Below are 26,476 nucleotides of genomic sequence, written 5' to 3'. Positions count from 1 at the left end.
GCCCTCTCTGAAGCCACTGTGAAGGGTCTACAGGTCCCTCTGATGAGGGGTAACCCTCTCCCAACCGCAGGGAGCAGGAATAGCACCCCAACCCTGAACCAGCTGGCCTCCCAGGACTCTGGGCAAGCTAATTCTTAATTAGCTGAGATCTAGTTTGTGTGTGGTTGGCCCTCTCCCTGCCTCCCTCCCTCCTCCCCTTCCTTCCTTCTTTCCTTGCCTTGTGGCTTGAAGAAACCATGAACATCTTGGCTCTAGCCTTCAGGGCCACTGTACAGTTTTGCAGGTTAACTCTACAAGTGTGTGGCTCAGAGGGTGGAGTGGGTAGTCTGTGCTCCTCTCACCAGGCTGTTTGCTCTGGTGAGGGCATATGTCTCCCTGGAGGAAGGGCTGCTTTCTGACAGTTTGCACAGAGGCATTTTTTGCCATGTGTCCCCAGGACTACCCTGCACACGATACCTTTCCCCTCACCTGAGCACAGGCCCTACTCCCCGGTCCAGCGGCAGCCCTACTGGCTTGGAGGGGCATCCTTCCCTCCCATGCTGCTGTCCAGTGCTCTCTTCAGGCACCAGGGAGAATCTCTGGTCCCACTGGGATCTCTGAGGGGAGCCTGCAGCTGCAGGTGCCCCAGGCCCTGCGATGCCCCCAGGGTGTTGGGATGGACAGAGCCAGCCATAGGGGGAGCTTGCTCTCCAGCAACAGGGATCAGAATCAAGCCCCCGTCACCAGGAAATAAAAATGTTAGCTTGTTTTCATTTCCACCTGGACTTTTACCTAATTTATTAAAAAAACAAAAATGCCAACATGGGCAGTAAAACAACAGCAGAAAAGAACTCAAATTCCACCATTCAGAAGCAACTACTATTGATGATTCTACTCAGCTTTCTAACCTCCAAATTTAAAAAGTATTTTTGAATAGGGAATATATGTGCATGGTATAAAATTCAAAAGGGACAAAAAAGGTATCCATTCCCTTCCTCTCACTCAATTTCCTTTTGTAGACAAGCACTGTAACCAGAAATATCCCATTTGTTCACATGCAATTGGATGTGTAGACATATATATATTTTCCCCCACTAATGGTTGCATTCTCAAGCACTGTTCTGCATCTGGATTTTTTCCAGTTAACTGTAGATCTTGGAGATCTCGCTGTATCAGTGCATTGCCTTATTATTATTATTTTTTAAGATTTTGTTTATTCATAGAGACACAGAGAGAGAGAGAGAGAGAGAGAGAGGCAGAGACACAGGCAGAGGGAGAAGCAGGCTCCATGCAGGGAGCCCAACGTGGAACTCGATCTGGGGTCTCCAGGATCACACCCCGGGCTGCATGCGGCACTAAACCGCTGTGCCACCAGGGCTGCCTGCCTTATTATTTTTAATAATTTTGTGGCATTCTATTTTACTGGTGTACCCACACTTATTTAGGCAATCCTTATTGGTAGTGTTTGGACTGGTGCAGTATTTTACTATTATAAAGTCTTTCAGGGTCCCTTAAATCTTTTAAACATGTAAATTTATAGTGTAAATTACTAGAAGTGGAAATGCTGGATCAGAGAATATGTAACTTTACTAGAAATTGCCATGTTGCCCTTCAGAGTCTGTACCATTACATGCCTGTCAGCAGTGTATAAATAGCTGGCTTCTCTTTAATGAATCGTTTCTATACATGATTGAGATTATCCTGGCTATACACATTTTTAAAAAAGGTTTTATTTATGTATTGAAAGAGAGAGCACGAGCAGGGAGAGGGGCAAAGGGAGGGGAAGAAAGACAAGAAGACTCCAAGCTAAGCAGGGAGCCTGAGGTGGGGTTCAATCCCTGAGATCACGACCTGAGCTGAAGTCAGATGCTGAACCGACTCATGCACTCATGCCCCTGCCCATGCACATTTTTTTAGCTTTACATTTTATCAAAAGTGTTTTATCACATCAAAACTATTCATAAACAACAAAATCCTTTAAAATTATAAATGTTCATTTTAGAAAGATAACCTTACTAATTGGTAATTACTTTTTTTTTAAACGCAAGCTCTACACCCAACATGGGGCTTGAACTCAAGACATCCCAAGATCAAGAATCCTGTGCTCTACCAATTGAGCTGGCCAGTCACCCCAGTAAATACCTTTTGGATATATATCTCTGTGTATCTCTCTCTCTCTTTTTCTCTCTACACACACACTTTTATGTGCGAGTATACACACAGATGTATTTATCTGTGCATGTATGTTTAACTAAAACGAGATTGTATCATTCCTAACTTGCTTTCTAAAACTTAGTAAAACAGGGATGCCTGGGTGGCTCAGCGGTTGTCTGCCTTTGGCTCAGGTCGTGATCCTGGAGTCCCAGGATTGAGTGCCACATCGGGCTCCCTGCATGGAGCCTGCTTCTGCCTCTGCCTATGTCTCTGCCTCTCTCTCTGTGTCTCTCATGAAAAAATAAATAAAATATTTTTTAAAAAATAAAAAAATAGGGCATCCCGGGTGGCTCAGCGGTTTAGTGCCGTCTTCAGCCCAGGGTGTGATCCTGGAGACCCGGGATCCAGTCGCACGTCGGGCTCCCTGCTTGGAGCCTGCTTCTCTCTCCGTCTGTGTCTCTGCCTCTTTCTCTCTCGGTCTCTCATGAATAAATAAATAAAATCTTAAATAATAATAATAAAATAATAAAATTTAATAAAACAAACATTTTCTCATTGCTACGATTGCATCACTGGGATTTTCTAATTGTGTTATTATAAATAATACTGTGATGATGTCTGTATGTATACATTTAATTTTAAAGTATTTCCTTAGGTCGCAGGGTACGGGTATTTTATAAGCTCTTAATACATATTGAGACTTGGGTAGCATGGGTAGCTCAGCCGTTGAGCGTCTGCCTTTGGCTCAGGGCATGATTCTGGAGTCCCAGGATTGAGTCCCACATACGGTTCCCCGCAGGGAGCCTGCTTCTCCCACTGCCTGTGTCTCTGCCTCTCTCTGTGTATCTCTTATGAATAAATAAATAAAATCTTAAAAAAAAAACAAAACAAAACATACTGAGACTTGCAGTCCAGAGAGGCTAGTTCAGTGCCTGTGTCTTCTCAGCAGCAGGATAGGAGGCAGCTTGTCCCTGCCCCCTCTCAGCACCCCCAGCTCTAACCAGCATTGGTGGCTTATACCTTCTCAGTTTCTATGGAGGCTATTAGGACCTATTGACAAATTTTATGTAGACAGATAACAACCGGATTTGCATTTCGATTCCAGCTACAGGGCCTGATAGCTCTGTCAATCCCCTTTGGCCCCTAGGAGGCATTCAAGAGAGATCTCTAACCTGTTGCTATGGAGACAGCAATGCAAGCCTTCATCCGAGGGGCAGAGAGGATACTCACTGGACAATGCACACCAAGATCCTTTCTGTGTCAGGACTTCTACTTATGTGAGTCCCTCTGAATTATGCCTGCTTATTCTGTAGATTTCAGAATACCAGTAGCTCGTCCCTCCAGAGCTCTGAGTGCCAGACCCTTTACTATGCGCCCACCAGGCATCATCTCCTCTGAAGTTGGTACCATGACTGTCTTTCATTTTGTAAATGGGAGAATTGCATCAGAGACTTTACGTTGCTGGTAAATCTGGCCTCATACCCAGGCTCAGAAGTATTCAGAGCCTGCATGCTTCACCACTGAGCTGCCCTGCCTCAGGCCACTTCCCTGAACCATTAGGTGGACTGTGGGAATAGCTTCCAAGCTAGACCCCTCAGACTGCTTTTGTTTGTAGCACAATTTTAAAACATCATTTTTTTGAGTCTTAACAAAACAAAACAACAATTCCAGATTTGTCTTCCTATTTCCTGCTTCCTGCAAAAGACTGGGAGCTGAGACATCTGTAAGCTCCTTCAGGGCAGGGCCCACATCATAATAATCTCAGTATGAAATACTGGACATGGTGTTCAGACTTTGGGAGCCCAGTCAATTTACCAACTGTGATATTAAATAGAGAAGTTTCCCTGGATTCAAATCTGATACATAAGCTACAACATTAATCAAAGGAACCATGGTTGAACTAATTCAACATAGACTGGTTATTTTATGTGTGTGTGTGTGTGTGTTTGGTGAGCCTCCTTTGGAAACAGTGTAAAAATACCACATCATGGCATCTGTGAAGTGATTTCAGAGCGCTTTTACGATCATTTATAATAATAGCAGGCTCTATGCTAGGTGTTTTGACATACATCACGTCATTATGTAACCTGTTTTTCAGAAGAACTAGAGAAGCTAACAGGGTAGCTATTATTATCCTTGGGTTTGTTTGGTTTTGGCTGCTGTGGGGTTTTTTTTCCCAGAGGAAGAAGCTGACGTTTGGACAACCCACTGGTCTGCATGGCCCCCCTTTTGTTAGAGCCTCACAGCACAGAGCAGCAGAGCTCTGGAAGGCCTCCCCACACCGGGATCTCCTTTGGTTCAGGGCTATAGGCCAGCTCAAGGCCAGGACCCGGGCGTTCTGGCCATTTTTCTCCCTTTGTTCCTTGGATCAGAAAATTCTTCAAGGCTTCAGAGGAAGTACAGGGAGTTGATTCTCATGTATCTGGAGAAGAGCACATAGAGGCGGCGGAACCAGAGCAGCTGGCTGTGGTGGCAGGACATGGCTCTCTAGAAGAAGCAAAGAAGACTAGTTAGAAGACATGCATTGCTTCACTCCTTTCCTCACCTGAAGTTCTTCCTCCCATGAACACACCTCATGCTAATAACTTATTCTGGCTTCTTCCTGTAATGCATGAACGCCTCTTGATTGGCCTCCAATCACTGCCTCCCCTGTCCCATCTCTTACCAACAGCCCTGTGATAAAACTACATGATGCCACTGACGGCTATAGAGTGATTGGTTTCCATGCATTACCTCAATTTATTATTTTATTTTATTAAAAAGTATTTTTAAGATTATTTATTTATTTATTCATGAGAGACACAGAGAGAGGCAGAGATATTTGAGCTTTCCTTCAAAGCTATGATTTTGCTGTATTCAATCCTACATCACTCATCTGCTGAATATTAGTTACTTTTTTGACTATCATAAATTATACCAATGAGCATTCTTGCTCATAAATCTCTGAATGCATCTTTGTTCATTTCTTTAGGATAAAGTCTTAGAAATAAAAATGATTAGGTCAGAGTAAGTGCAAATTTATTGAAGTATACAAGTAATACATAATGATTTTGTAAATATATTTACTTATTTAATTAATTTATTTTTTAAAGTAAACTGTTTAGTGTGGGGCTCAATCTTATGGCCCCAAGATCAAGAGTTGCATGCTCTACCAACTGAGCCCGCCAGGTGCCCCTGTAACCTGTTTGTTTTTACTTAGTATATCAAGAATATCAAAAGGTAAGTACATTCTAAACAGACTGACTTTTCTTTTTTAGGTTTTTCTTTATTTATTCATGAGAGACACAGAGGGAGGCACAGACATAGGAAGAGGGAGAGGTAGGCTCCCTGCAGGGAGCCCCATGTAGGACTCGATCCCAGGACCCTGGGATCACAACCTGAGCCAAAGGCAGACACTCAACCACTGAGCCACCCAGGTGCCCCAGATTTCTGAGACTTATTGCTATGACTCCCCAAAAATATTTTACTAATTTATAGATCTATTTCGTTTAAGGGCTTAACAATGGGTTCTATCATTTAATTTACCTTTTCCTCTTCCCTAGCAAAAATGTTATTACTTTTAATTTATTTTTAATTTTTGATTATGGTATTAAGCACAAAATATAAATTTTTACCATCTTAACCATTTTTAAATGTATGGTTCTATAATCTTACCCATATTCATATTGTTGTGTAAAAAATCCATAGAATTTTTTTCACCTTGCGAAAAGAAAACTCTAGACCCACTAAAAACCAACTCCCTATTTCCCCTTCCTCCAGTCCCTGGCAACCATCATTCTACCTTCTGTCTCTGTGATTTTGACTACTCTAGATTTCTCATCTAAGTAGAATCATAGAGTATTTGTCCTTTTGCAACTGGCTTATTTCACTCAGCAAAATGTCCTCAGTGTTCATCCATGTTGTAGCAGATGACAGGATTCCTTTCTCTTTTTTTAAGCCTGAATAATATTCCATCCTAAGTGTGTAGATTTTCTTAATTGATTCAAATGCTACGGACATTTGGGCTGCTTCTATCTGTTGGCTCTTGTGTATCATGCTGCAATGAACATGGATGTGGAAATCAAGACTCTGCTTTCAATTCTTTTGAATATAAACCCAGAAGTAGGATTGCTGGATCATATATATGGCTACCATATATGGTAATTACCATATATGGGAATTCTATTTATTTTTAATTTCTTTGTATTCATTTTTTTATTAAGTAAACTCTACCCCCAATGTAGGGGCTCGATGTAATGACCCCGAGATCAAGAGTTGCATGCTCTGGGCAGCCCCGGTGGTTTAGTGGTTTAGCGCTGCCTTCAGCCCGGGGTGTGATCCTGGAGATCTGGGATCGAGTCCCACGTTGGGCTCCCTGCATGGAGCCTGCTTCTCCCTCTGTCTGTGTCTCTGCCCCCCACCCCTCTCTCTCTCGCTGTGTCTCCATGAATAAATAAATAAAATCTTAAAAAAAAAAAAAGAAAAAAAAAAAAGAGTTGCATGCTCTGCCAAATGCATCAGGCACCCTGTATTTACTTTCAATTTTCTTTTAAAAAAATTTTTTAAAATCTATTTATTTATTTATTTATAAACACAGAGAATGGTATTTATTTATTTATAAACACAGAGAATGGTATTTATTTATTTATAAACACAGAGAATGGTATCTATCTATCTATCTATCTATCTATCTATCTATCTATCTATCTATCTATCTATTTAAAACACAGGGAATGGCAGAGACACAGGCAGAGGGAGAAGCAGATTCCTCGCAGGGAGCCTGATGTGGGACTTGATCCCGGGATCCTGGGATCATGCCCTAAGCCGAAGGCAGACACTCAGCTGCTGAGCCACCCAGGCATCCCTACTTTTAATTTTCTTAGGTTCAACATAATTCAGGTGTTCCTGGTCAAGATAATTCAGGTTGATCTGGTTAAGATGCAGCAGTAAATTCGTGCTTCCTGTTCCAAATACATAGTAGTGACAAGAAAATGCTGAGAGAATACAGAGACAAGAATGGGTCAAAACTAACACCAAAAGCACCATGAACCTAAAGAATGTAAATACAAGAATGACAGCCTGAAGCAGAGGATTGCTGGCTCAGGGGCTCAGAGCAAGGTGTTGGCTGGGAGTCCTGCTTCTGAAGGATCTCACTGCCCGGACTCTGTTGGATGGGCCAGGGGCTCGGTTGTCTGTGAAAAGAAGTTGGGAAGAAATGCCATTGACTGCTCTGAGGGCAAGCTGAATGCTTTGAGATCAGCACTGAGCTGAATTACCTTTAGGCTTTGTGACTGGAACTGCCAAGTGAGGACCTGATTCTGGCCTTCAAGCAATTGCAAACTCTCTAGACAAGGGTTGGGTGTGTGTGTGGGGGCGGGGGGGGGGGTAGCACAAAGGAGGAGGGGAATAACATTTCTAAATTCAACAACCTTGTGCCTAATTTGCAAATCAGAATTCCTAAAGACATAATGTAATGTGAAGAAAGAGAACTAATAAAATCAGCAACTAGACCATGAATATATTTAAGATGAAAATAGTTTTATAAAACACTTTATCAGGGGCACCTGGATGGCAAAGTTAGTTACGTGTCCAACTCCTGGTTTCTGCTCAGGTCATGATCTCAGGGTTGGTATCTCAGGGTCATGAGATCGAACCTTGAGTTGAGCTCTATGCTCAGCACAGAGTCTGCTTGATATTCTCTCTCCCTCTCCTTCTGCCCCTCATGTGCACTCTCTCTCTCTAAAATAAATAAATAGAGATGCCTGGGTAGCTCAGCAGTTAAGCAGCTGCCTTTGGTTCAGTGTGTGATCCTGGGGTCCTGGGATCGAGTTTTGTATCTGGCTCCTTGGGGGAGCCTGCTTCTCCCTCTGCCTATGTCTATGTCTCTGCCTGTCTCTCTGTGTCTCTCATGAATAAATAAATAAAATCTTAAAAAAAAAAAAAAAAAAAAGGAAAGGACTCCTGGGTGGCTCAGTGGTCGAGTGTCTGCCTTAGGCTCAGGGCATGATCCCGGGTCAGGGATCAAGTTCTATATCCGGCTCCCTGTGAGGAGCCTGATTCTGCCTCTATGTTCTCTGCCTCCCTCTCTGTGTCTCTCATGAATAAATAAATAAAGTCTTTTAAAAAATACATTAAAAATAACAATAAATAAATCTTAAAAAAAACAACAACAAAGAAAGCCCCACTTTGTCAGACCAAAATAATTACATTTTGGACATTCAAACATCTAAGTAGGAGAAAAACCACCCTAAAGAAGAAGAAATTATGAAATTAAAAAAAAAAAGTGAAATAATAGGCAGACAGAAAAGAAAAAAGCTGAAGTATATGCATCAGCAAAAAGTGAACAAAGAGGTAATATGTAAGATACAAGAAACAGATAGGGCCAGGAATCTAGTGTATATCAGTAATGATATTATAAAGTACAGTAGCAGGGGCGCCTGAGTGGCTCAGTTGGTTAAGCATCCGACTCTTGGTTTTGCCTCAGGTAATGATCTCAGGGTCCTGGGACCAAGCCCTGATTCAGGCTCCATGCTCAGCAGAGATTCAGCATGAGATTCTCTTCTCTACCCCACCCCCTGCTCATGGGCTCTCTCTCTGTCATGGGGAGGTGGAGAGGGGCAGAAGGAGAGGAAGAACAAGAAGCAGACTCCCCATTGAGTAGGGAGCCTGAATACTACACCTGAAACTACTATACACCTGAAACTACTGTAATGTGTGTCAATTATACCTCAACAAAGGAAGAAAGATATTTCATAGAGTAGGGAAAAAAATTCAACAATATGCCAGAAAATAGACCTAAAAATTACAACAAAAGGGGCGCCTGAGATAGAGCCCCACATCAAGCTCCCTGTTCAGTGGGGAGTTGCTTTTCTCTCTGCTGCCCCCCTTCCACTGGTGCTCTCTTTCTCTCTCAAATAAATAATAAAATCTTTTTTTTTTTTTACACTTGATCTCAGCCAAAAGGCCAAGAAGTGATTTTTAAAAAAGATATCATTTATTTACTCATGAGAGACAGAGAGAGAGGCAGAAACATAGGCAGAGGGAGAAGCAGGCTCCCCAAAGGGAGCCCAATGCGGGACTTGATTCCAGGACCCCAGGATCATGACTTGAGCCAAAGGCAGATGCTCAACCACTGAGCCACCCAGGTGTCCCTAAATAATAAAATCTTAAAACAAATTTAAGATGACAACAAAAGGTAAAAATAAAAGTATTAAGGGGTGCCTGGTAGTGTCTGCCTTTAGCTTGGATCATGATCCTGGGGTCCTGGGATGGAGCCCCACATTGGGCTCCTTCCCTCTCCCTCTGCCTGCCTCTTTTCCTGCTTGTGCTCTCTCTCTGTCAAATAAATAAATAAAAATTTAAAAAATAAATAAATAAATAAAGGCATTAAAAAGCCCCGTGTTGGGTGTGGAGCTTACTTAAAGAAAAACGATAAAGGTATTTTAAAAAGATGAGCCATGCAGATACAAGTCCAAAGAAAGCTATTATAGCAATGTTAAGATTAAAATAGAATTTCAGGCTAAATCATTAATTATGAGAGACATAGGATGATAAAATGAATAGTCTAAGATGATATAGCAACCTTGATCTTTTATGCACCAAACATAAATAAATCAAACACAAAGACAAATGGACAAATCCATACTCAGGGTGGGAGATCTCAACATACTTGTATCATAAAGTTATAGATCAAAAAGTTAAGAAAGTAGTTAGAAAGTAGTTAGAATATACAAGTTGTGACCAACATATGTACTAAGCTCAATCTACTGGTTATATCTGGAATCTGAAATGCAACCAATAGAGCACACACATTTTTTTAGATAAACATGTTAACATTTATAAAGACTGATCATAAAGTAGGTCATTCACTAAGGAATTCTCAATAAGTCTTTAAAAACCAGTATTACAGAAGTCACATGTAATGACCAGAAAGGGATTCAATTCTAAATCAACAATAAAAAGGCTATACAATGATTCTTGTTCTGGTAGCTATGTCCTATAAAGTTACTGCAAACACTTGAAATAGTCAATACTGCATCATTTTTCCTAGGGGAAATAAAGGCTTTGGTTCTTAAGAGCCTCTCGTGTTAACATTTTCATCAGCTGATCAACACATAATCGTGTTTTATGTGTGTTTCTGTTTAAAGATGCTTTATTTAATATTATGTTATTGATTCGTTAACACCAAATAACACAACCAACAGGGCTATAACTCATGCATGAATGAAGCTTATTTAACACACATACTTTCTCTGTAAGTGCCCTAGACAGCACTTGAATGGCATCCTTAGAGGACATTTTATTTAATTTTTTTAAGACTTTATTTATTTGTTCCTGAGAGACTGAGAGAGAGAGAGGCAGAGACACAGGTAGAGGGAGAAGCAGGCTCCTCTCAGGGAGCCCAATGTAGTACTCAAACCCTGGACCTGGGATCATGCCAAGTGATGCTCAACCACTGAACCACCTAGGCATCCCCTTAAAGAATATTTTAAACAGTAAAATCACCAACAAAAAGCCCCAAAATGAGAACAATGGGGCACCAAATATACTGAGGAAAGGATACTTGTTTATAGTATGAGAGCCGAAACAAGGCAGAGATTTCAACCTCAGTTGGAAACCTGGGTGAGTGCATCATTGGCAACTTAAAACTTTTCACGGCCCTGAAAATACACATGTCCACAGATGACCGCAAAAGTACCATATTAATTTTGGGGTTACAAGTAAATTTTAGCATGTTGGTGCATTTGAAAATATGGAACCTGTGGATAATGAGGATTGACTGTATTATATACACACATAGGCATGTACAAACTTTAAAATACACCCTTAAAAACCTCATGTATTAAAGAGGAACTCACAACAGAAACTATACATTATTTAAAACTGAGTGACAGTGGGAGAAGTACATATCAAAATTTGTTGGGTGCAGCTAACAGAATACTTCAAGGGAAATTAATAGTATTAAAGTATATATATATATTTTTAGTATTAAAGTATATTTTTAAAAAATGGAAAGTGGAAAAAAAAAGCTAACCTTTTCAGTCCAAGAAATTAAAAAAAAGAAACCAATGTAAAACATGAGTAAAGTAGGACAAAAAATAAAGAACAGAAATTAATGAACTATCAAATAAAACAAAGGAGAATTCATGTTTTTGGTCAGTGTTGCATTCTCAGTATCTAGCAAAGTGCCTCTTGGTAGGTATAAATGTTTATTGCAGACAGTTAAAAAAATAAAGCTAAGCAAATATTATTATTATTTAAAAAAATTATTATCCTGATTTCTCTTAGCTTTACTCATTGCTATACTTCTCTCTCTGGTAAACTTAAGTTGTGGGGCGGGGGGTCACACCTGAAGACAGATTAAAGCAATTTTCCTTAATTGCCTGCTCCCTACTCCATGGTTTTCAGAATCACCCGCCCCACCAACAGCTAAGAGATTTCACTATGACAGCTTCACTGGGCCTGACATTTCCTCAATAGGCAAATAGGCCTCTAGTGTTCTATTGTATTGGCTCTTTACAGAGGTTCCTGGCAGGTCTGAGTTCCTCTTAGACTCAAGCTGTGTGGCACATTCATACAGTAGAATGCAGGCACCCATTACAATCCTAATGCATAATGACATAGAAGAAAATGGTCATAATGTTGTTAGAACAGGTTTTAAATAGTAGGCACTGTGTGAGCCCATTAAAATACATAATATTCTTTATAGAGAAGGTATGTGTTCACATGGGTTATCTCTGAGTGATGGCATTCTGGGTAATTTTTATTAATTATCTTTATTTTCTTCTTGATGCTTTTATATAAAATCCTTTGAGATGTTCTACAATGAGCATATTTTTTTACTTAAAAAAAAAAAGCATGTATATGGGACACCTGAGTGACTCAGCGGTTGAGTGTCTGCCTTAGGCTCAGGGCGTGATCCCAGGTTCTGGGATGGAGTCCCACACTGGGCTCCCTGCAAGGAGCCTACTTCTCCCTCTGCCTATGTCTCTGTCTCTCATGAATAAATAAATAAAACCTTTTAAAAAAGCATGTGTTATTTTTATGATCAGAAAAAAAACGGTGAAAGTCCTTGATAATCTATGACCGCCAAGGTCTAGCTGGATAGTCCTAACACTCAAATGCTGAACTGCTATGGAAGGTCTTCCATTAGGGGTTGTGAGGGGCCACAGGGTCTGGGACACAGATCTAGAGGAAAGGTGTCCAGGAATTCACAATCCTTACCTTGGCCTGTGCCACTTCTTTGCTGGTGAGCACAAAGAGGACATCCTGCCTACGAAGCAGAGTAAAGGGCAGGTCCAGAAGGGAGATATACTTGCGTAACACATTCACTGACTGAAGCGTGAGCACGGAGCACCCTGGTTGGGGGGGAGGGGGGAGGTGAGAGGAGAGAAGTGAAGGGTCTTATTGCTTCCAGGCATATTTTCCTGGAGCACCCTACTGCTGCCTTGGGGCTCAGGGCAGGACTGTGGCCATGCAGTTGCCAGATGACTCTGTAGCACCAACACTACTCTTTGCCCATCATTCTCACAGATAGGAAGAGTGAAGGGCCACAGAACACCTGGCAGGCTGCCCTCTACTCACAACATGCCCCCGTAAGATAAGGTTGTTTCTAGAGGTTGGAAATGGGCTAACTCAAAGCCAAGGGAAAGGTGATGAAGACCAGAATTTCTGGATTGGGAGGTAAGAGATCTAGACCTCACGGACTTGGGAAAGTCCCAGTCAGCTCTTTGACACTCAGTTTTCTCATCTGTAAAATGGTGCTGACAGTGTAGCAGCCTGTCTCAGAGGGTTGAAATAAAAATCAAATGAACTACAGTCATGTTTCAAAGACTTCACAACCTGGTAAGCTCAGCCTACTGAGAAAGAGCACACTCCACTGTGTTTTCATTTGCTTCATCTTCATATCACTCCTGAGGGATGTATATTAATCCCATTGACAGACCAGAAACTGGCTCAGAGAGGTTAAGGATCAGTGTCACATAGTAAATGGCCACGTAGGGTCAAACACCTTCTAACTCAAGCAGATTAACTCATTAAGCACCCATCAGCCATTTACAGCCTAGCTAAGTAACTGGGGGCTGGGATGTGAGTTTAGATGGACAGGCTAAAGGAACACTGGAGGTGAAAAAGACCTACCTGGGGAGAGAGCTAGACAGATGAGTGGGTAGGGCCTGGTGTCATGGTTAATTTCATGTGTCAACTTGACTGGGTCACAGGGTACCCAGATATTTGGCTGAACATTATTTCTGGGTATGCTTACAAGGGTGTTTTTGGTGAGACTAGCATTTAAATCAGTGGACTCAAGAAAACAGATTGCCTTCCCCAGTGTAGGTGGGCATGATCCAATTCACTGAGGGCCTGAATAGAAGAATAGGTGGAAGAAAAGAGAATTTGTTCTTTTCTGCCTGTTGAGCTGAGATACTGGTCATCTCCTGCCCTTGGACTTACACCACTGGCTTTCCTGCTTCTCAGGCCTTTGGACCCAGGCTGACTTATGCCACCAGCTTTCCTGGGTTCGCAGCTTACAGACCGCAGACTGTGGGACTTCTCAGTCTCTGTACTTGCATGAGCCAAGTCCTTGTAATAAGTATCTTTTATATATGTATCTCCTATTGGTTCTGTTTTTCTAACACATCTAGCCTCCCCTCACACCAGTGCCCTGCCTGGCTGGCAGGGCACTTCCCAATGGATACAACCTGGATTTAAGGCCTGAGGACCCACACTGACAGACACAGTGTGCTGGGTAAGGAAGAGTATGGCCCAGCCTCCCGAGCACCACCTTTGCTCATCCTAGGGCAGTTCTCTATATATTTACAAATTTCACCCGATATGTTTCTTAGAGGGATAGTAACTAGCAGACTTTTACAAAAGGGACAACTTACCTTTAGGTAACCTCCCTTCTGAGTGCAGGGTCCTGGAAGAGGAAAGGACAGAATTGAGAGGGAGCAAGAATTCTTTTGCAGTTAACAGAAAGAGCCTTTGGAGTATAGGGGTCAAGGGCAGGCCTCCCCAGCATGGGTCACAATGGCAGATAGATTACCTTGAGTTAACAGCCATCAAAACCCAGCAAATTAAAACAAAACAAAACAAAACAAAAAAGAACTCCTAGCAAATTCAGAATTGCTTAACATCCCCCACCCCCCCAACCACCACCTAAATTTATATTAGAAAGAGGGTCTGTACCAGGAAGAGAACTAGTCACAGATATCTTTTTACCTAAAAAACTTATCTGCAAAACAGGGCCACCTCTGTTTTCCAAGCATCTCAACTTCCTGCGAATGGTCTTCCTCTCCTTTGTACCCTCAGACTCCTACCCTGCTCCGGAGCTCAGGATGACCTACAGGCCTCCTGTTGCCTGACAGTCTTTGGAGTTTCCTGTTTGTGTGGATTCCCCATAGGACAAAATTAAATTTGATTTTCTCCTGTTAATCATGGAAATGTAATTCTTAGTCTAGCTAGAAGAATCTTGGACAGAGGAAAATTTCTTCCTCCCCAACAATAGTAGGGCCTGCCACATTCTATGATCCCTCTATAGGTTTCTGGGATTCCATACCTCTGGCTATAGCTGAAGAGACCAGGGTGAGCATCTTCCCCAAGGTCAGCCAATCTGGAGGCTGACCAATGGTTATGAAGTACCCTGGCCCAAGCTTTACCTATTAGAGATGAAGGTAACTGTGATGAACTCTTCAAAGGTTTTCTTTTTTGAAATTGTAATATTAGTGTGACAGGAGACTAATTAAAAATATTAACTGATATTTCTCCCCTAATAGTTCTTTCTCCTTTTCAACCTCCCCTGCTCCCACCTTCTGATAGTGAAGGCCATTCTGCACTCCCTGCCTTAAAGGAAGGTGAGGCCAGTCCAACAACAATGAACTCAAAATTGCTTGCCTGTTTCTGTTTAAAAGCGAAGAGATGGAGAAAGATGAGATAAGTGGCCCCACCCCACCACCAACACACAGACAATATACACATATGAAATGGATTCCAGTTCTACTTCTGCCATTATTCAGCCTGGCAGTACTTGGAAAACCACTTCACTTCCTCAGTTAAATCAGGTGGCTGGACTTAATGATAGGTGAGATCATTTCCAACTTTACATATTTCACTGCTCTGGTCTGAGAATGTTGGGCATGTTTAGAAGGTTATAAAGTAAGTACTTCACTTCAAATTCTCCTTTCCCTTCCCCAGTGGCTAGGCCAGGCCCACTGCTCCGCCACTCCTAATGCCCAGGAGAAGTACTTCTCTAGAGGGCAGGAAACACGGTATATATTTGTATATAGTAAGCCCCTCAATATCTTTGAAATGCATTCCTTTTACTAGTAAAATACAGATGTCTATCGGTAAAATAGGGTGGCTATGAAGAACAAAACTTTTCCTATTACATATGTGTATCTTCCTTCTCTAAAGAAAGACTTGATACAGTGTACAAAATGGACAATGGGGGATCCCTGGGTGGCGCAGCGGTTTGGCACCTGCCTTTGGCCCAGGGTGTGATCCTGGAGACCCAGGATCGAATCCCACGTTGGGCTCCTGGTGCATGGAGCCTGCTCCCCCTCTGCCTGTGTCTCTGCCTCTCTCTCTCTCTCTGTGTGACTATCATAAATAAATAAATTTTAAAAAATGGACAATGGAAAATAACAAAATAAATTAGAATAATAGGAGGAAAAAGAAGATGAAGCCAAGAGGCACACTGATTTACAAAAGTCAGTCATTCAGATTTCCCACATGTGCTACAAGGGGTTGTGAATTTGGCCCTAAAGCTCTCTGGCCAAACCAAAAAGAAATAAAATGTTACTCCATGGGGAAAAAACCCTCAGGTGTTGAGGAGACAAGACAATAATAATAAGACAACTTACAAAGAATTTCTCACACAGAGGGTGGTGAGATGTAGTGAGCAATGTGGCCAATACTGGCTCTCTGTAACTCAGTGGTCAGGTCCAGGGGAGCTCAGATGGTGGGTGGGGAAGTGCTTTTCAACCATCCGCCCTGGGGCACCTGGGTGGTTCAGTGGTTGAGCATCTGCCCCCAGGTCTGATCCTGGGGTCCCACATCAGGTGTCTGGCATCAGGCTCACCCCAGGGAGCCTGTTTATTCCTCTGCCTGTTCTCTGCCTGTCTCTGTGTTTCTCATGAATAAATAAATATAATCTTAAAAAGAAAAAAGAAAAAAGAAACCATCCACCCTGAACAAATGAACAGACACTCTTCCGCCTCACACAGAGTCATACCTCATGGCTGCATACAGAGCAATGTGATTGCTGTGACCACTTACTCCCCCTTCATCGAAAGTCACCACCTGTAGAGAAACACAGGGTGGTCACTCATGCTTTCTCTGCCTCAGTTGCAAGGTAGCCATCCCCACCCCCTTGGCAAGAAAAGGAGCGCACAGAACCCTGAAAGGTTTCCAATTCTGCATACATCTGAACTTACTTTGGAGCAGATCAGTGGTGTGTAACCATTGCGCTGGCCAATGTGGAGACTGTTTGCATGGATTTTACTGTTTACTCTTGTTCCAGGCCAGCGGAGCAGAGTGGAATTCACCCATGATAGGGACCTGGGTTCAGAATATTTTTGTTTCTTATCTGTTTGGCTATTTATTAGCACATTTAGTTTTTCTGGCTGGCTGCTGTGTGAATTTTGTTCTTGTAGATGCTGCTTGATTTATTTGGATTCTTTTCCTTGTGCCATGGACAAGGAAAGACCGGAGGCTTTGAGGGACATTATCCACCACACCCTGGGGTTAAAATCACAGAAGTCTATTTACTCCCGGACTGCCTCTGTATCATCTACTTACTAATGATAAGCTTAGTCTAGGTTCCAACATTTCATTTCTGCACAGATGGAATAAAAAAAAACCCCAAATAAGTTTGGATAATAATTGTGCTATCTCAAATAATAAAAGAAATATAGAAAAGAAAACAGGGACTCAGAAAAAGGAACAGGAGTGGTTGGTTAGGGGTAGTAGAAAGAGGCAAACTGTCCCCAAGGAAAGAGGGTGGCCATGCAGGATGGACCAAAGGGACCAGACCAGGATTGGTATAGGATGAGAAGGGCTTCCCTATTGGTCTATTTTAAATCATAAAAAGAAAAAAAATAAAAAATAAATAAATCATAAAACGTTGACTTCACATAGAGAGAACTCTCTGTTACAGTAAGAGGAACTAGCCTTTATTGAGCACAGGTAGGGGGTAGGAGGCTGTAGTTTATTTTTTATTTTTTTATTTATTTATGAGAGTCACAGAGAGAGAGAGAGAGGCAGAGACATAGGCAGAGGGAGAAGCAGGCTCCATGCACCGGGAGCCCGATGTGGGATTCGATCCCAGGTCTCCAGGATCATGCCCTGGGCCAAAGGCAGGCGCCAAACCGCTGCGCCACCCAGGAATCCCAGGAGGCTGTAGTTTAAAAGAAAATTTAAAGCCCTGTCAACAATCCTGATTCAAACAAGCCGTAAACTCAGGTCATGATCCCAGAGTCCTGGGATCAAGCCCCACATCAGGCTCCCTGCTCAGCAGGGAGTCTGCTTCTCCCTCTCCCTCTGCCTCTCCCCCTGCTTGTGCGCTCACTCTGACTCTCAAATAAATAAATAAAATCTTAAAAAAAAAACAAGCCGTAAAAATAAGCACAAAATAAAAACATATTTATGAGATGAGACTATTGGAAATATAAAACACCGATATTAAGGAATTGTGAATTTCTAGGCATGAAAATAGCATTATAGTTATGTTAATAAGGACTCAATGCCAAGGATTTACTTCAAAATAATACAGGAGGTGGGGAGATGAACAGGTGTTTAAATGAAACTAATATTGACTATGAGTTAATAATTATAGGAGCCGAGTGATAGGAACATGGAAGTTCATTAAACTAAGTCTCTCTACAGTTGCAGGCTAGAAGTTCTCCCTAATGGAATATTAATTTAAAGAAAAAAGAGTTAAAGACTTATAAAAAGTAAACCATGAACACATGTCATTATACATTTGTCAAAGCCCATAGAATGTACAGCACCAAAAGTGGACCCTCATGTATGGACTTGGGGTGACAATGTGTCAGTGTTGCTTCATTAACTGTAAAAAATTGTGGGGGGCGAGGGGTTTGTGTGTACTTTCTGCTTAACTTTGCTGTGAATCTAAAACTCTAAAAACTACAGCCTCTTAAAAAATATAAACCATGGGGCACCTGGTTGGTTCAGTCCATAGAGCATGAACTCTTAATCTCAGGGTCATGAATTCAAGTCCCATGTTGGGCATGGAGCCTACTTTAAAAACAAAACAAAACAAAACAAAACAAAACAAAACAAAACATAAAACTGTGTAACTCAAGGACCTTGTTCTGATCCCACTGTTCCATTCAACACAGGGTTGACAGGAGTTTACCCTTATCTTGGACCTTACTTAACCCCAGCCATTGGGCAATCACAGAACTTGACTACTGAAGTTATTTCGAGGTTTAATGCATCGGTCATTTCGCTTGTGAGATCAGAAAACTAACACCTGCTCTACTTTCCTCACGGGGTTGAGGTGAAGACAAAAGAGCACCATGTGGAAGTGCTTACGAATGTGTAGATACGACAGGAAAGGCTGGAGCATCTCAACTCCAAGTGCACTGCCATCAGTAGAGCATGACAATGTGGCCAGTGATCACCCTGGGGGTGCTGGAGAGCATTCCCTAGCTTAGGAGTGGTTTGGGGCCAGTGGAGACTGGCTCCATTGCTTCCTGCTCAGTAGGGACTCTGCTTCTCCCTCTTCCTCGGCCCCTCCCCACTCCTTGTTCTGTTTCTCTCTCTCTCTCAAATAAATAAATAAAATCTTTAGAAAAAAAATTTAATTTTACCCAGACCCCAATGAACAGGATTAATGGTGGGGCTACTCTGGTTGCTCTGGTTTCTCTAAGATGGTGGTTCTCAATGGGGAGCAATTTTGCCCCACGGCCATCTGGCAATGTCTGTAGATATATATATATATATATTGTGTCTGTAGATATATTTGCTGTGATGACTGAGGGGTGGTGTTGCCACTGGGTAGAGAGGTGGGCTGTCAGTGGGGAGAGGCCAGGGATGCTGCTTGCTATGTATTGTACAATGTACAGGACAGTCCTCCACAGCACACAGTGACGGGAGCCCAAATGTCACAGCGCCCTAATGGAGCAGGGACTACCTGTGTTTGGTTCACGGCTATATGGCTAGTTCACAGTAAGCAGTAACTTATCACATAGCAGGTGCTCAATAAATATTTGTTGAATGAAAGGTCAGGGTAGGGGTTGGCTGCTTTCTGCAGGGGGCAGCATTATACTTTTCAAAGCCCTGTCCTGGCAGCTGTTCCACATCGTTCTCCCAGTGCTCCTGCAGTGAGCAGGACAGAGAGCTCAGCAAGTAAATGGCAGGCTGGGACCAGCTAGCACCGTTTCCTTCCATCACAGTGCGCTAACGACTGCAGAGCCAGCTTTTGGCTTGGATAAAGGAGAGGTTTTGGTATTATCCCAGCATGGCCCAGGTGAGAATCTATCTTCCCATGCCTTAGCTCTGTGGTCCTCACTTCTGCTTCCCTGTTGGTGCTTTGTCTTCTCTAATTGTGGAGGCAAGGGGCACTTGGGTGGCTCAGTCAGTTAAGTGTCTGCTTTGACTCAGGTCATGATGCTGGGGTCCTGGGACTGAGTCCCTCTTTTGGCTCCCTGCTCAGTCGGGAGTCTGCTTGTCATTCTGCCCCTCCCCACCGCTCTTGCTCATTCTTTCTCTTTCTCTCACAAAAATAAATAAGTAAAATCTTTAATTGTGCAGCCAATACTTCCAGTTTGGAGGGGGCACTTGGGCCCTCTGATTCTGCCATCAAGTGACTTCTCATCTGTCCACTATTAAACCCTCGTCCCTGGCCTGGCAGGGCCTGTGGGACTGTGAGAAAGTACATTTCACTGTATTGTGGAGGCTGGGGGGAACCCATACTTAGCGTAATTATGGCCATTTATGTCCACACTGGCAATGATGTTAGCATAGCTTTATATTCCTACCATTGCACTAAGTGCAGGCCAGGAAAATTATTCCTTACTGTATTGTGATAGCTTGAGAGTTTCCTTATTAACAGCAAGGTGTGTTAAAGAGCTGCTTTACAATGATTTCCTTGGGGCACCTGGGTGGCTCAGTCAGTTGAGTGTCTGCTTTTGGCTGGGGTCATGATCCCATGGTCGTGGGATCAAGTCCCATGTCCAGCTCCTGGCTCAGTAGGAGATCAGCTTCTCCCTCTCCTTCTCCCCCTCTCCTGATTCATGCTCTCTCTCAAATAAATAAAATCTTCTAAAAATAAATAAAATGATTTCCTTATTTACAGAAATTAAATCAATTGGATTGTCCTGACAATAAAGGCCTCTCACTCGCTGGAATGAATATGAGCACCTCAGACAACAGGAAAGAGCTCTAGGCAGCCAGGTGGCAGTTAACAGTTTGGGCAGTTTGGGAATGAAACTGGTCTGGGGCCTGTTCTCGTTCTTGGGGATATAAAAGATGTCATGGCAGTCCTTGCCTTCATGGACCTTCTAGTCTAGTTTGTAAGACATGGTCTGTACTTCAAAGAATAAACAGCAACTTGCAGGATATACACCAAATACTGTTGCTCAGAGCTGTGGCTAGCTGCAACATGGTCTAGGATAGAAACCTGGCCCCTTGGGGTGCCTGGGTGGCTCAGTTGGTTAAGCATCTGTCTTCTGCTTAGGTTATGATCTCAAGATCCTGAGATCAAGCCCCGTGTGGGGTTCCCTGCTCAACGGGGAGTCTGCTTCTCCCTCTCCCTCTGCCCTTCCCCCCAGCTCAGGCTCACTTGTGTACTCTCAAATAAATAAATAAAATCTTAAAAAAAAAAAAAAAAAAGAAAAGAAAAGAAAAGAAAGAAGCCTTGCCCCTTAACAAGGACCAATTCTGTTCACCAGTGTGCAGTATGTAAGGGCCAGATCAAAGAGGGCCGAGTTCATAAAGACAGGAGTTTATCTCACAAGTTCCTGGGAAAACCAGCTGCTGTATGCACTGAAATAGGGGAAGAGAGAGAGTATTTGAGGACCAGTCCTGGGGAAGCCACTCCTTTAGTAAAACAGGGTATCAAGGGGCTTGACAGCACACTTCAAGGACCTCATTGTGGTATTTCAGGCTGGCCTCCAACACCAGCTTTATCTCCCCATCTGGGCTGTGGAGTCCTGATGAGTTTGGCCTGCATGGGCTGGGCTGGGCTGGGCAAGAGAATGAGGTCAGACCAGTCAGCAGGGCTGGGCCTTTGACTCCTAAGCCCATGGACCCTTCCCTCTGGCTTTCAGACTCAGATCCTCTTGGAAAGTAAAGCTGGGAGGCGTGAGGCTGCAAGCTGTTGGTGGCCATTTTTCCAGCCAGGAGAAAGAATGAAGCCAGAGCACAGAGCAAGATGGAGAATAGTCCCACCATGACCGGGGGGCCATCTTCATCTGTGCCTTTATGTGAATCCCAGTGAGCCACTTAGGTGCCCCTTTTGGCCTGTGGGGACTAAGTTTCAGTTGTGTTTCTGTCATGAGAAAACAAGATGGTGTTCAAGGAACATAAATAAATAAAAATATGTTAATACCAAAGAAGAAAAAAAGAAAGAAGAAAAGAAACAAAAGCTACATGAAATAAGCCAAAAAGGAAAAAAAAAGCAAAACCAAGAACAGTTTGACCACTATGAAAGGAAAATCTGCTCTTAAGAAAGGTCTAATAGGGGTGGCTGGCTGGCTCAGTGGGTAGAGCATGGGAATCTTGATCTCCGGATTGTAAGATGAAGCCTCACATTAGGTGTAGAGACTACTTTAAAAAAAAGGGGGGGGGGGATCCCTGGGCGGCTCAGCGGTTTAGTGCCTGCCTTCCGCCCAGGATGTGATCCTGGAGACCGAAGATCGAGTCCCACATCGGGCTCCTTGCATGGAGCCTGCCTCTCCCTCTGCCTGTGTCTCTGTCTCTTTCTCTCTCATGAATAAATAAATAAAATCTTAAAAAAAAAAAAAAAAAAAAAGAAAGAAAGAAAGAAAAGAAAAAGGAAGATTTGGCCCGGGTGGCTCAGCAGTTTAGCGCCACCTTCAGCCCAGGGCGTGATACTGGAGACCCCGGATGGAGTCCCACGTCGGGCTCCCTGTGTGGAGCCTGCTTCTCCCTCTGCCTGTTTCTCTGCCTCTCTCTCTCTCTCCTCTGTGTATTCTCATGAATTAAAAAAAAAAAAAAAAAATCTTAAAAAAAAAAAGGAAGATTTAATAAATCAGTTCACTCAGTGAATTTGGCACCGGTAAAAGCCTAACATGTAGGGATCCCTGGGTGGCGCAGCGGTTTAGCGCCTGCCTTTGGCCCAGGGCGCGATCCTGGAGACCCGGATTCGAATCCCACGTCGGGCTCCCGGTGCATGGAGCCTGCTTCTCCCTCTGCTTATGTCTCTGCCTCTCTCTCTCTGTGACTATCATAAATAAATAAAAATTAAAAAAAAAAAAAAAAAGCCTAACATGTTTTTGTGTTACCAGGACTCATCAAAACTTACACCAAAAGATTAGGGCTTTAAGTGGTAGAACTTTAGGCATTAACCCATAAAGGATTATTATTGTCATTTTAGAGGTGGACAGTAAGCCTTCTCAGCGGCCTTCACATCGACCACTGGCAAGGCTCAGTCCAGAGGTGAGATGTGGGCTCCTACCTTTGTACAGCTCTGCAAGTAAATATGATTCTCCACTATTGCTCTGTGACCAAAATGTTCTCACATGCAAAAGTGCATGTGAATTTTATAAAAAGATTTATCCATTTATTTGAGAAAGAGAAAGAGCATGGGGTGCACGAGTTGGGGGGAAGGACAGAGGGAGAAAGAGAGAGAATCTCAAGCAGACTCCATGCTCAGTGCAGAGCCTGACCTGAGGCTCAATCCCTGACCCCTGAGTGGAAACCAAGAGCTGGATGCTCAACCGACTGAGCCACCCAGGCGCCCTGTAGGACATGTGAATTTACCCTTGTGTTTTCTGGAGTGAGAAATTGAGGCTTAAAATCCCAGCTTCACTACTTGCTGACCTTGGGCAAGCTTCTCAGCCTCTGGAACCCCAAGTTTCCTCAATGTCAAATGAGAATTATAGTTAACATTTGCCTCTTCAAGTTAAAATGGTCCCCTAAACGTGAAAATGCTTGGGAAAAGGTGAAGTTTTGTACAAAGAGGAGTCATACCATGGGCTCCTGGGGCCCTAAGTTTTTAGGTGGGAGGACAGAGGTTGGGGGTAGAGATGGTTAAGGAGGATGACACAATTTGTAAAAAACCTCTGCCTCCACCTGAGCCTGACAGTTTGGTTACACAGTCTCACAAAAGGTGTGTTTGTTCCTCTGGAGATTTGTTTGTTTATTTATTTATTTAAAGATTTTATTTATTTGAGAGTGAGCAAGAGAGAGAACAGAGGGAGAGAGAGAAGCAGACTCTCCACTGAGCAGAGAGCCCAAGGCATGGCTCAATCCTATGACCCTGGGATCATGACCTGAGCTGAAGGTAGACACTTAACCAACTGAGCTGGCCAAGCACCCCCCTTTATAGGTTTAAAAGAGAGCTCTAGGGGAGGGCAGCCATGTAAAGGTGTGACCAGGATCCCCAGCTTTGCATTTAGAGAGGGTGTCGCCTTACCAGGTTGATGCTGTTCATTTCAATGTGCTGGAGGAGGATACTAGCCACACGCTCAGTGTCCCACTGCACACTTGGGTCATCTGGGAAGTCCCTGGAAGGAAGAAGCACAACTGGAACACTTTTCTAATCAGGTGTGGACTTCTCCCTAAGGTCTGGTATGTGTGTGCCAATCCTGTGATAGGATCCACCCTTAAGGATTCAGATTTCAGGGAAAGTGGTAAGACTTAGAAATGTGACACAACTAGAAATCAGCGCACAACTCCACGCAACACACTCTTGGTGCTTTGTGCTGGCTGCTGAGGGGAGGAAACAGACACCGAAGAGATAAGGCTTTGATCTGAAGCTGGGGAGACTTGAGGGTAGGAACAAATGTGGACATACTGCAGAATGAAATGTATCTTTACAAGAATAATAAATTCTTGTAAGATTGAATAAATTTTTGTGTTCTTGAATAAAAAGGACAAAGCTATGTTACTTCATTTAACCTCATGAACATCTGGTGAAGGAGTCTTTGTAGACGAAGTTAGGTAGACTGCTTGCAAGGTTGTTGGCACTGGATTCAAATCCAGACTTTCTGACTACAGAACCAAGATGTTCTAACCCTAGGGAGCCGGCGACATCCTCCAATGGGGCTGCACCACAGTGGGGCTGGTCTCAGGAGCAGAGGTCTCCAACTTATCTGTTTCCACTCGGCCACACCATAAACCTATCTTCTCCTATGTCTCTTTTTTTTTTTTGTGCATCACTATGGCATCACCTAATATAAAGCCAGGCCTCAGTTTGACCTCAGTTTGAGGATATCATTGGTAGTCTTTTTATTTGTATATTTATTTATTAAAATTTTTAAATGTAATCTCTACCCCCAGAGTGGAGCTCAAACCCTTGACCCTGAGATCAAGAGTTGCATGCTCTACCAACTGAGCCAGCCAGGCACCCCTATTCATAGTATTATAAATAGATTTCCATATCTTTCTCTCTTTGGCTCAGGTCCGGTGGCAACACGCACAAGGCTACTGAGAGGACACAGGCTCTCTTTGCTCCCCATCAGACAAGCTGCTCTAAACCTCCTTCTGGACAAAGACCATTGACTGACCCTCTTCAGATTCTGCTCAAAGGAGCATCACTGAAAGATTTTCAGCAGGAAAATGACATGAGCCTCAGCACTAAATAGTGCATTTATTCCCATTGCTTCATGGGCCACTTCTACCCACCCTCTAGGGTGCCTTCCAGAAAGGGCAGCTTTATGCTTTTCTAAGCATTGTCCTGCCAGCCATTCTATGCAGGTCTCATAATGCTCTTGCAGTGAGCAGGACAGACAGTTCAGCTGGTGGGGGAATGGATGGGGAGAAGCAAGAAGCATTCCCAGCCTTGTTCTCTGGGAATGGAGCCGAATATGGGGCATAGAACATGACTAGCAGAGCGGAAGAGACCACTGGAGAAATATAAGAATCAGGGAAAATACTTTGGGGTGAAAACAGCTACATACAAGCTCCTAGCTGGGAGGGCCACATAAATGTATCAAGGCATCACTTGGGAAAATGAGTACACAGATAATATTCACATGGATGGAGAAGCAGTCTAAGGGAAAGGGTAGGAGGATCATTGCTAAGTCTACTACTTCTCCCTTCTGGGAGCTGAAAGATGAATCCCTGAGTGGGAAAGCTCTTTGCCACCTTTCATTTATCTTCAGAGAAGTGGGATCTGCTATTCTAGGGCTCTTCACTTACAGTGGGCTCAGGGGCAACTCCAAGCCATTCTGTCCCTGACTCCACCCTCTGACCATGGATAGGGAAGCAGATTATTTGGGGGCCTTTGGTATATAGATATTCCTTCTGGGCGCCTGGATGGCTCAGTCAGTTAAGTGTCTGCCTTCAGCTCAGGTCACGATCCCAGGGTCCTGGGATGGAGCCCCATGTCAGGCTCCCCGCTAAGCAGGGAGTCTGCTTCTTTCTCTTCCTCTCCCCCCGCCCCCCAAGTTGTGCTCTCTCTGAAATAAATGGGTAAAGTCTTAAAAAAAAAAAAAAAACATAATCTGGTACATCTGATATGGGAGCACTGCTTTTGTGATCAGGTCCAAACTCCTCTTCAGCAGGCATTCAAGATTTTCCCCAATCTACCTCCCATTTTGATCCACTTCATTTCTTTTTATATGAGAGAGTAAATAGGGTAACACTTGAAAACTCTAAAGGGATATGTAAGCATCAAAGTAGTGGCTGCTATTGGAGCATTAGCCTAGACCCTTTCAAATAACAACAAAAAAACCCGACAAACAGAAATCCCCCAACTCTCTTGCTCAGGAAATCTCTTACAGAGCTCTTTGCTGATTGCCTACATTATTGGTTAATGGTTTCAAAGTGGGTTGTAGGCACTACTACTACCAGGAGATATATGAGATAATTCACTCAGGTAAAGCAAGTATTCACTAGATTGTCTACATTTTTCTGTTTGTTTAAATTACTACTTTGCAGCTATTTTTATAAGGTTTCATATTCTTTAGTAAATGTATGGAATCTCTACAGTTTATTTTACTAGTGTTTTCCATCTTATTTAATTTTCTTAAAAAAAAGATTGTATTCATTTGAGAGAAAGAGGAGAGCATGAGTAGGGTTGGGGAGGGGCAGAGGGAGAAGGAGAACCAGACTCCCCACAAAGCAGGGAACTTGATCTCAGGACCTGGGGATCATGACCTGAGCCAAAAGCAGATGCTTAACCATGTGAACCACTCAGGTGCCCCCATATATT

At 43.1% G+C, this 26,476-nt stretch overlaps 1 protein-coding gene across 5 annotated transcripts in view; it reads right to left on the bottom strand.

Annotated features, from left to right (window-relative positions):
- Positions 1–743: 743 nt before the first annotated feature.
- Positions 744–26,476, bottom strand: part of PIGL (phosphatidylinositol glycan anchor biosynthesis class L) — an 89,089-nt gene continuing 63,356 nt past the window's right edge. For 3 of the 5 annotated variants that reach the window (XM_072821001.1, XM_072821000.1, XM_072821002.1), the window contains 5 exons: positions 23,735–23,825; positions 16,343–16,410; positions 13,998–14,029; positions 12,337–12,470; positions 744–4,620 (listed from right to left, as the gene is read on the bottom strand). In XM_072821001.1, coding sequence (XP_072677102.1) covers positions 4,522–4,620; positions 12,337–12,470; positions 13,998–14,029; positions 16,343–16,410; positions 23,735–23,825 — 424 coding nt within the window. In that variant the 3' untranslated portion in view covers positions 744–4,521. Of the gene's footprint in view, positions 4,621–4,896; positions 7,305–12,336; positions 12,471–13,997; positions 14,030–16,342; positions 16,411–23,734; positions 23,826–26,476 lie in introns of those variants that run through there. The other 2 variants (XM_072821003.1, XM_072821004.1) reach the window with 2 other exon arrangements.

This window comes from Canis lupus, chromosome 3 (genome assembly GCF_048164855.1).
Source record: "Canis lupus baileyi chromosome 3, mCanLup2.hap1, whole genome shotgun sequence".
Taxonomy (NCBI): domain Eukaryota; kingdom Metazoa; phylum Chordata; class Mammalia; order Carnivora; family Canidae; genus Canis; species Canis lupus.
Note: the sequence above shows the minus strand (reverse complement) of the source record. Positions and strands in the feature narration are given on the sequence as shown.